We start from the raw sequence: 10,730 nt of genomic DNA on the forward strand, positions 1-10,730 counted from the left end.
TGCTTCCTTTCATGCCATGTTGATGCAACTGCGGCCCACTTGTCCTGAGCCCTGACCTTGCCTTCGGCAAAATAACAAGAACCAACTAGTACCGAGGCCGAGAATCATCATTAGTGGAATGCCGGGACCTAGTCCAACTTTGGCAGCAGTTCCTATGCCTTCACTACCGCTGAATGACTGTCTTCCAGAAGTCGTTGCAGATACCTTTGTGATTGTAGATGAAGAGTTAGAGAGGGTGGAAGAAGTGGGGAGGGTGGAAAGTCTTGAGCAACTTGAGAAACTTGCCAAAGTTGTCGCAAGAACCTGCCGCTAGGGGGGGTTGAGACATTAGAGGGGCAGGCTGACGAAGAAGATATATTCTTATATGACTAGAAAATTGGAGGGGTTTACGTACCTACTCGTGACTTAATACTCGTTTTAAGGAATATACTCTCTATTTTGTTTTAATATGCGATTTATATTTTAATAAATAGAAAAGTATATTTATATTAAGGCAAGGACGCACATATTATCTCCTTCCTCATTGGATCCCAAACCCTCATTAATACTGCTGAAGTGCTCGTCCCCAGCAGTCCCTTTATCCCATGTAGCCATGAATCCCTGGAGATAATCCCCAGTAACCTCGAAATATCCGGTGCGCCGGTAAGTTGCCATCTTTACAGGCTCAATCACCAGTCCACAGACCGTTTCTTTGCCCTCCCAATTAGTGCCGCGAAGAAGAGCCAAAAGCTGAAGTTCGTCATTAATGGAATATGGCGTGGTGTCAGGACATATCTCAGCTCTAAATTGACGACTGCCGGAGCTGATATTAACCTTCTGACGCTCGTATTGCGTCATCAGAGTAGCAATACGAGGAACACGACATTTCATGCGTATTGTTCCGCCCATAACATCGCCAAAGGGGTCATTTGACACTGCCGTGTTAGCTTCAAGAATCGAGACCTGTGGGATAAAACCGGGCAATATATCAACGTCGCATTTCATAAGGACCACCGTATTAATAGATGCCCACGACCACGACGGAATAGAGCTTTCGGTGGTGTCTCCGGAGGGCTTCACAGTACTCCAAGCTAGTTGTTTGACCAAGTCTTCTTTCCACATCCCAGCTAGATAGGTTGTTCCAAATCGAGCAGCAAATAGACGTGCCACACCAGAGAGCGCTATAAGTCTGTCTCTTTCAAAGGTAACAACCTTACCAGAATAGTTGTTCACAATTTGGGACCATTTGTCCGAAATATCTCCCGTCGGATCGTTCCACCTCTTGCCGCTTGCCACTGATGGCCTTGTAATCGCTCCATAGTTATAAGAATCCGGAAATGTTTCGCATGCCATTGACGATATGCACTCCCAAAATAATTCATGAGCTGTGAAAGATAACGTCCTTGGAGCGAGAAAGATTTCTTGGTATACCCAAGCTCGAGAGTTAAGGGCGTTCTCGTTCTCTGAACCAACCAACACTGAGCAGTCCCACGCAGTCGTGTGAGATGAATCTCGCCTTGTGCGCATCGCTACTTTGCAGCCATGCATCTGGTCCAGCCGTCTAGTTGAAAAGCATCCCAAATCGCCGTTTGGTGCAGCCGCGGCTGCGATGTTAAGTGCTGAGTTTGTATAGACAGCGCCCATCCTGGATGATTCACGTTGCCAGTCAGGCTCATCGCCCTGTATTATACATAATGAATCAATCCACAAATATTTGAATCCGAGGCTCCGAGTAACCACAATCGCATCTTTAAATGTCTTGCTGAGATCCCTAGTTAGGATCTGGGTGAGAAACTCTTGAAAGTTGCTTCGTGTAAGCATAGTAAACACTTTCCCACCCCAGCAATGGCTCAAAGTTAAATACTGTGTGTCTCGAGGCAGAGACTCCGTTAGACAAAGCTTGAGATCCATGTCGCTAGTGCCGACATCTATAAGGCGTGTAGGGAGTTGTCGACTGGAAGAGTCCTGCGAACACTTGGGGTGGGTATCTTGACAGACCCTCAGCCATTTTCTAACAAGATTCCAATTTGCCTCGCAATCCGCCCTGCTTTGGATTTTTCCGACCTTTGTGCTATTGCCGACTTTCAAAGTGTTACCGAGTGGGGTCGACTAGTAAAGGCATTGAACTTACCTGAGGGGTAAGCATTAATTGCCACTTCCCAAGCTGGACTGGTTCCGGGATGAAACAGAACCCTTATTAGATAAAGGTCCGGAATCTCAACCAGCGCCAATGCAATATGGACCAAGCTCCTACGATTGCGATCCTCCTGCATCAGTTGCTGAATAGCCTCGCCATCCAATCCACGCAACAGCAGGACGCAAACAGGACAACCTTTGCTAGCTGAACGCTGGAGTCTCACGATATTGTGATGCTGACGTCCAGGCCTAGTTGATGACATGTATAACACTCTCCAGTTTGTCCGGTCATCTCGGTCCCACCAGTTATCAAAGATAGCCTTGCATTTGGAGCAGAGTCGTGAACGGCTCCTTTCAATCCGCGTTTTCATGGCCTTGAGGCCTACACGTAAAGCTTGCATTTCATCAACAGCCTAGGTAAAGTCACTTGGTGCCACACGAGAACCAAATCGTGGAAGGAAAGCAGGAGGCAATTTCCGCGAGGTAGCAGCGCTGCTGGGCAGCTGAAGTCTTGACGTGGAGCACACGTGGTTCCGATGGGGAATTGGGGACCTCTGCAATGGGGTTTCTCTCCTGTCGACGGAGTGATAATCAAACACTCGTCTGTTCTTGTCGCGCATTTCGCACAATCGCCGGAGTTGTTGGAAGGAGGGCGAGATCACAGTAGGATGCATGTCCGTGCAGCTTCTCGCTCGAGGCTCGCTTGGCAAAACGCGAAATCGGAGTTTCACGATCCACCCCTGCCAAAAATCGCCCGTAGCCAAAATACCTCTCTCTATTTGCGTGCACCACCCCTGTAACCATCTCTCAAAAAATTGGTCCCATTATTATCGCAATTATCTATCGATCGGTTATCGAGCCTATCGGAGCCCACACTGCGTAGGACCAGCGATATTCTTGACAGGGCTGAATTGGGATGGGCAGGACTGTGCATCGTCCTCTGCCCCCGCCATATCTACGTTGATACTTGGCATTGCATCTTTCGTTGCATTTTTCCTTTGGGAAACGTTCGGGGAAAAGTGTCCTATGTTCCCATCCAGACTCGCTGATAATTTAAACCTCTTCGCCGCCATTTATATGCTGTGCCTCGCCTTTGGCATCAACTACATCCCAGTAAGATAGAAACTATAGCGTTTATTTAAGCCGTTATTTAAAAGATGAGCAAAGTAAAGAAAGAAAATAAGACAAAAGTTCTTATATAATGAAGCTAGTAAACGATAGCTTATAAGGGCTTGTAATACTTATAAAGAATAAAAGCTCTTATAAATTATAAAGCTAATAAATAAATATCTTATAAAGACTTTATAATACTTATAAATATTATTAGCTATATAAGCTAATAAAGAATATTTGGGCCCCGAGTATTTTAAAGTAATAGGGGAATTTTAAATAAATATATATTATTAAAACTTTAAATAATAATATATTAAGCTATTATAAATTCAGTTATAAATATTACTAATATTACTATATTACTTGCGCTATATTTATAATTATATATAATATTATATAACTAAATACTTAATTATATTTTAATTTATTAAGTCTTTAATTATTATATTAGGTTTATTATTATACCGAGTACTTAAAGCTTAGCCTAAAACTTTAGCTAAAACTAACTTATAATAACTTTAAAATAATAGTTATTATATTAGTTTATTATATTTATCGGCCCGTTATACTTATTATAAATTATGCAAAGAAACTAATTACATATTTATAATAGTTAAAAAGCTAGTATATAGCTAGTATATTACCTATAAGATCTTTAAAGTACTTTTCTTTAATATTTTCTCTTTTTAATATCTTTACTTCTTGTATATTATTTATATTACAAATTACTTATAATTAATATTTATTATTTCTACTTTTATTTATTTAAAGCAGTTTTATTATTATTTATATTTATAACTTGTAAGTCTTTCATTACTTTCTATATTTGAATACATTCTAGTAATATAATAAATATTATTAAAAAGCTAAATGTAGTTTCTTATATTATAGGCCGAGATGCATTTCTCAAAATTATTTTTGGTCTCTATATACCTCTATATCGGTATAGCAAATGCTAGCGTATTAGCAAAGCGGAAGACTTGTGGTGCTTCAGCTGATGCCGTGGCCTGTATGTACAAAGCGTCATGTACCGTCGGTGCTGCGAGCTGCCATGGCCATTTCCTCTGGCAAACTTGTTATTGTTGGGGGGGGACAGTGTCGTGTGGGGGATGTTAGGGGACTATCACAGAGTAACTAGGTCAAAGGGAGAATTACTATACTACGAGTTGTGATATAGCTAGGCAGCCGCAGGCACGTACGGGGCACAAGTGGCAGGTGCCTGCCTTAGCAGGGTTAACTTGTTCTATTAACCAGATATTTCAAACGCAAGAAATGATCCGAGATGTTTTTAATAACTCCACATTCCTCTTCCCTCACTATCTTTGCCTTCCAACCTCAAGGCGCAGTCCATCTGCAGCCGGCAAGTGACCAAGAACGCCTACGTACACTTCGCCATCCCGGCACTCGAGGCAGGCATCGTCTCGACGCTCGGAGCTAGCCCGCTCAGCCATTATATGCATCGGTTTCCACAGATCGACACGCCTGAAAAACTGGCAAGTATCGTGCAGGCCGGACACGAAACGTATAAGCACTGCTTTTCCATTCTCTATCTAATCTCGATTGCGTTTGGGAGCGCGGCTATTATCGTATTGGTGTTTCTTAAGGACTTTGAGAGGTATATGAATGATCATGTTGCGGGTATATTGCGAGAAATAAATGACGGCGTTCTTTTTCATGTGCGCCGATGGAATGAACTAAGAATACATTATAATATACAAGTTGGAATTTCTCTATTGGTAACATGTTGAAGTCCCAATACACAACTTCTTATAAGTGAGTGTTGGGGAAATTTGCAAAGAAGGGCGAGGAAAATGATACCCGTGAGAAATTCCTCTTGCTCTTACTTATTTCTCTCACGGCTACCGTAGAGAGATACGGTAAACCATTTAGGAAGCACTAGCTGTCAATATCTCGGATGATGCTTGCTGACTTGGCAGCCGGCAGACAAACATTAGGCTCAAAGCCCTGACTATCTTCTTTCAGTGCATCATCCACTTTATCACAGCCTACTCAAGGCCTGAATTCTTCATTCCTTCGACCTTAGATGTGAATCAAAATCTTGGCACCCTTTCGCAACATCCGGGCAAAGAAAACCGTCGCGTTCCCAAGACCACTTCTGAGATTCCACAGCATGTAGCTGTTTCCCGTTTCGTCAAAACCAACGTTCAAATTGCTGGGAGAGCAAACGTGCCTGAGCACCAGACTAGACCTGATTCCTGGCCATGTCGCGCTTCGGCCAGCTTCGCTACTCGTACTACCCCCCCACCCCCCCCTTTGAATACTTACAGTGGGTCCTTTAGTAACGCCACCCTGAAACCTCGTTTATAACCCCCAACTAGGAAATATCAGGTGCTCTCCAGAATCGCTATTGGCCATACACCCTTGAGTTGGTCGGTGCAGGAGTGGTGTTATCCCAGGACCCGCTGTAAGTATTCAAGGGGGGGGGATAGTAGTTATCGCCGAGACATATCCGTGTTGCCTATAGCAGAGAGGTCACTAAAATCAAGTCCTCTTCACTCAAGGATTGTCTAAATATTAGAGAACTCAACACATCCCAAACAACGTACATCCGCGTCCGAGTCGCTTTCTATCTCCTAGCTGCGCCTTACTCATCGGGAACAAAGACAGGACAAGCAGGATGCTTCTAGTTCAGACCGAATTCATCGCTTTATCTAGCTACTCCAACAGAAAGCATAGCAGCAAGACTGAAACATAAGCCAAGTTCTCTCATGGAGCCGGAGAGTCTGGTCATGTGACTATACCCTCTGTCATGTGACTATACCGTCGTACTTAAAACAACTCGATCTGAAATGGCTAGTGGCGAAAAAAAAACTTTAAATGTATTGCAAGGAAAGCATACTGGTATAGAAGGTCTGGCATTAGCTAATCTGAGGGTATGCTTTGCGGCGTTGGCTACTACAAGCACGTGACGTGACGGAATCGGGTTTTCCAACGGCTTTCTCTGGGATCCAGGTAGGGATGGTCAGACTTGTAATATATAATTTATATCATAACACCGATTGGCGTAATTATGTAATAACGGTCTCGCCGTTATTATGATTTATGAAATCAAGTATAATTTACGCATAAGTTAGGCATAAATTAAGCAAATTTGGGCGTCTCTGTTCGTTAAGGGCAGGGTACCCAAGTACCCATTCTCCCTTACGAGCTAGCCTTTCCATAATAGGTTAGCGTGTAAAAATAATGTCAAAACGCATTTTCTCGGTTATATTACATTATTATATAACGACTGTCCAAATTATAATTCTTACATCCCTAGATCCAGGAACCCGGAGAAAAGAGATGACGAGCAAACGAAGAAAAGATCAGCCACTTGCCTTTAAAGCCGCACAGTCCGGACTTCTCCAAGGAAACACTCCGCGAAAGCTTGCAGAGCCCCTGAAATTGACGAGTGGATGAGCAGGACTGGGGCGGCACGCTGAGAGAAGGCTGAAACTCCACAGACCATGGCTCTGAGCAGCTTGGAACAACTGAGATGTCTCTTCTTGAGACTCCAACACCTACACTTGCACCGTCCAGCCCCAACATATCTGAGGTCTTGGTGCAAGAGTGAAGCCTCTCACCTCGACGTTTCACAATCAGCCCTCGGCCTCGGAACGTAAGAGACGAACTCCTGGGCCTCCCCACGTGCAGCGCTAAGCCCTTTTCCTCCACGGCTCGTCAATCTCCTGCATTCCGCAAACGCCGATTGGCGCTCGCTTGTGCGTGCGCCGTGCGGTGACGTGCGGCAGCGCAGCGCAGCGCAGCGCAGCGTAATTCAGGTCCGTGCCTGTGCGCGCCATCACATCGCGGTGTTTGCTTTGCTGACGGGCGCAGGGAGCAAGTGCGGGCCAAGGTCCGGCCCACCCAATCGTGAGCTCATCCCCTCTGGCTCCCTCAGCTGAGCTCCAGTCCCCCCTCCCCCTTCAAATTCCCTCCCCTCGTCTTTCATCCCATCTGCATCAACACCACACACGCGCATACACCGCACACACCGCACCTACCCACCTACCTCCGGCCTTCACTTCGCCCGTTCGTTGCGATCGAGATACAGAGAAGACACAATGTCGACGAGAAAGAGAAAGCAGGACGAGGAGCTCGTTGCGCTGCCGAGCGACGAGAGCGAGGAGGAAGAGGAGTGCGTACATCTGCCTTACCCCTCCCATCACCCTCGCACCGCAGCGCATCAGCAAGGCTTCAATTGTCATCTCCGCAGCTCCAGAGCCCGTCGCAGCGCTTCAATGCGTCGTGTTGCTGATGCTGCTGCCTCTTTGCGCCCGGAACGGCTGCCTTCCAGCTAGTCAGTGTAGCTGAGCTGCCTGGCGATTCCAACCACAGGGACCACCGCGGAGTGTCAGAGCTGACAAGCGTGTTTGTGCAGGTACGAGGACTCTGATGTCGAGGAGATCCTTGATGAGGATGATGAGAGCGAGGAGGAAGATGGGAGTAGTGAGGAGATCGAGGAAGAAGGTATGCTATGCGGGATTTTATTTTTGCCCCCCTGTTTTCGCGCCTTCAACGCCAATTATACACTCTGGAGTTGGGAGCATCCAACTGATAGCAAGCAGAAGTCCCTCCCGCTAAGAAGCGCAAGACTGAGCAGCCTGCTGCCGTCCAAAAGCTTCCTGTCGCCAAAGTCGCATCTAACGGCAAAGATACCAAAGCCGCTCCAGCCGCCAAAGCTCCAGCCGCCAAAGACGTTTTAGATGACGAGGAGGAAGATTTTGATGAGGAGGAAGAGGACGAGGAGGAAGACGATGGAGCGCTGCCTGTTAAAATGGCAAAGGCTGCTAAAGGCCGTGTCGAAGCGCTGGACGATTTCGGGGAAGACGATGAAATCAGCGCAGTGGAAGACGATGAGGACTGATCGTACGGTCCTCAAAACAGTGCATGGTGCAACGACAAACACGGGTCTCGGGATGGAAAAGGATAAGGCGCGGAGGGATATTTGCTGGATAATAAATGGAAGGACTGGGAAGGAAGGAAAAGAGGGGAACAGGGGAGGAACATCTTCTCCATCTCACTGATCTGGCATTGGCACTGTAGACGTGGCTCTCTCCGGTTTCGCTCCTGTGATTTTTGCTTTTTAGATCTCCTATGCAGTCCGCCTCTCCCCATTAGTGCTCTAGTACTCTTATCAATAAAAGTTTCTGTCCTCCTCGTCCGTTATTCAGCACTTTTCTCAATCCATCCTCACCTTCGCTTTGCCTTCCCCAAAACGGTACCCGGCCATCCCAAAGCGGGTGCGGCTGAGGGCCGGCCCCTTCGTTCTAGAATGGCGTTTGGTCTGGAGGGCGAGGCTGATGGGTTTCGTGTCTCAGATCGGGGCAACCTGAGACGTGTGACTGGGTCCTTCGTGTCTTGGCAGGGTCCCCCCCAAACAAAAAGTTCAATGCGGGTATCTCGGAGTCAGCTCGTCACATCTCCCAGCCCTTTCTTTCCTGACTCTCTTTCTCTCTCTCTCTCTCTCTCTCTCTCTTTCCCTTGCCCAACTTTCCTTTCCTACCTTTGATTGAATTGGCTATTTGATTCACCTGTCGTTACGTTCAAGCAATTTCGGAGAGGGAGTCTCTCTGGGCAATCGCTTTGGGTAAAGAGTTAGAGTTTGCCAGCGACGAAGCGAAGCGAAGTGGAGCAGTTCTCATTCTACTTGATACCTGGGAAATTTCCTTGCGACGTTCCCTGCGACGATCACGATCTTTCCACGCATACATACATACTCTCGCTTTTCGTATCCTTTCAACAATGGTTTCTCTCACCATGTCCATGTTCGCATCGCGGCCACAATCCAGCAACAATCTCGAGACGGCGGAGACGGAGAAGGCAGCGAATATGGACCGGCGCTTCTCGTTGCTATTTACCGGCAGTACCTCCGCTCAGCCTCTGCTTACGGTCCCACCAGCTGCGCAAGAGGCTGCGCAGCAGCAAAAAGACGACGTACCCCCACCAGAAAGAAAAACTTCCCCTTCCAATGCATCGGCGAGTTCACAAGATATACCAACGAGAATAAAGATGGACCGCCGATTCTCGACACTCCTTTCCCTTCCCGCGCTGTCGACCCCTCCACAATCTCAACATGGCGAGAAGGAGCTCGCCCTGTCTACGAAATCGTCAAAGAGAACCATACACTCTCTCCTCCGCCGAGTTTTCTCCCTCAGCTCCACTCCCACTTCCACGCCCTTGTCCAGACCCGCCACATCCGGAGAAGCAATCCCAATACCAACACCAGAAGACCTCGGGTCCCGTCTCTGGGCCGATCTACTCGACTCCTCTCCCTCCTTGGCTTCATCCTCACCACCTACAAGATCCAACACACAGACCGTGCAACGCTCACACACCGTCATCGTGCCCGCGCCAGCCAGCTCCTTGAAACTGCAATCTCGATCACGGTTCTCGCAGGCCTTGAGAGGAGGTAGTGGGAAGAAAAAGAATGGAGGGAATGAGAATCGGGAGCCTGAGGTGGTGGGGATATTGCAGAGCAGAGAAAGGAGGGAGGGGAAGCAGTTTGGTGGCAGGAGGGCGGATAGCAAGTTCAGCTCCATCACCTCGCTGCCCTCCTTACGATCTCTGGCATTGCCTACTCGGGATTGCTCCAGCAGCAATGGAACAATCACCGTCTCGGCGACCTCGCTCATTCTCCTTGAAGGCTGTGTGAGGAGAGTAAGGAGGGGGTTAAAGCACCAAGGTATATCCCTCCATCTCCCCGCCGTTTCCGGAACCACGAAAAATGAACCCCGAAATCAAACTGACCCGTTACAGAATACCTAACCAGCCATCTGTCCAATAATCTGGTGTTTCTGTTCGGCAGGAAGGAGACGCAGATCGGCATGCTGAAGAGACTTCGAAGCGAGGAAAAGACCTCCCTGACTTCCGCACTCTTCCGAATCAAAGAATCAACCGGCCGCACCTTCCTCCGGAAAGCCGTCTTCCTGCAACGCTCGCAAGAACTCGTCGCCCAACTCTCCGCCCTCCTCTCGAGATCCAAACCCGGCCCATCAGAAGACCCAGAACCAGAAACAGGAGCGGAATCAAGCATGGTCGAGGTAGAGGACAATATCTTCGATTTGCTGGCACTGCTGAGAGAGGATCTCAAGACGCAGCGCGAACTCGATCGCCATCTGCACGACACGTTGCTCGAAGCGGCGCGGGAGAAGAAGTGGGCCGGGAGTGCCGGGGAGAGGAGTCTGATGCGGAAGTTTGTTGGCTTTGTCGAGGGGAGGATGGGTGCTTTGGGCGTGGCTTATGGGAGGCTTGAGGGGCTGGTGGGGAGGATGGAGGGTGTTGAGAGGGGTGTTTAATGGGTAAGGGATTGGATGGTGCTAATAGGGGGGGGGGGGGAAGGGGAACGGGGGGAATGGATTGCATTTCAGGCGTTTTTTGATGTTGGAGCGAGCGAATCATAGAGCGAGCGTGTTTGGTTAATGCATGGTGTTTGGAGTTTTCTCAGGAAGCGAGCTTCGTCCTTTTCTGGCTAGGGATTTGGGGATAGATACCTGCATTCA

The 10,730-nt window shown here is 47.8% G+C and overlaps 3 protein-coding genes across 3 annotated transcripts; 2 read left to right on the forward strand and 1 right to left on the reverse strand.

The window, feature by feature from the left end:
• Positions 1–450: 450 nt before the first annotated feature.
• On the reverse strand, positions 451–2,779 carry K444DRAFT_323973 (HET-domain-containing protein). Its single transcript, XM_024871900.1, has 2 exons — positions 2,111–2,779; positions 451–2,060 (listed from the first exon to the last, which is right to left on the reverse strand). Exons 1-2 carry the CDS (start codon positions 2,514–2,516, stop codon positions 484–486), a joined length of 1,983 nt encoding a protein of 660 aa, XP_024740514.1. The 5' UTR covers positions 2,517–2,779; the 3' UTR covers positions 451–483.
• Positions 2,780–7,148: 4,369 nt separating this feature from the next.
• On the forward strand, positions 7,149–8,387 carry K444DRAFT_609804 (uncharacterized protein). Its single transcript, XM_024879641.1, has 3 exons — positions 7,149–7,366; positions 7,610–7,698; positions 7,797–8,387. Exons 1-3 carry the CDS (start codon positions 7,293–7,295, stop codon positions 8,093–8,095), a joined length of 462 nt encoding a protein of 153 aa, XP_024740515.1. The 5' UTR covers positions 7,149–7,292; the 3' UTR covers positions 8,096–8,387.
• Positions 8,388–8,988: 601 nt separating this feature from the next.
• On the forward strand, positions 8,989–10,526 carry K444DRAFT_626687 (uncharacterized protein; the record flags this gene model as incomplete). The annotated part of the gene is made up of 2 exons (XM_024882684.1): positions 8,989–9,913; positions 9,988–10,526. The coding sequence occupies 2 exons, from the start codon at positions 8,989–8,991 to the stop codon at positions 10,524–10,526; spliced, it is 1,464 nt and encodes a 487-aa protein (XP_024740516.1).
• Positions 10,527–10,730: the final 204 nt, after the last annotated feature.

This window comes from Hyaloscypha bicolor (assembly GCF_002865645.1).
Source record: "Hyaloscypha bicolor E unplaced genomic scaffold K444scaffold_50, whole genome shotgun sequence".
NCBI classification, from domain to species: domain Eukaryota; kingdom Fungi; phylum Ascomycota; class Leotiomycetes; order Helotiales; family Hyaloscyphaceae; genus Hyaloscypha; species Hyaloscypha bicolor.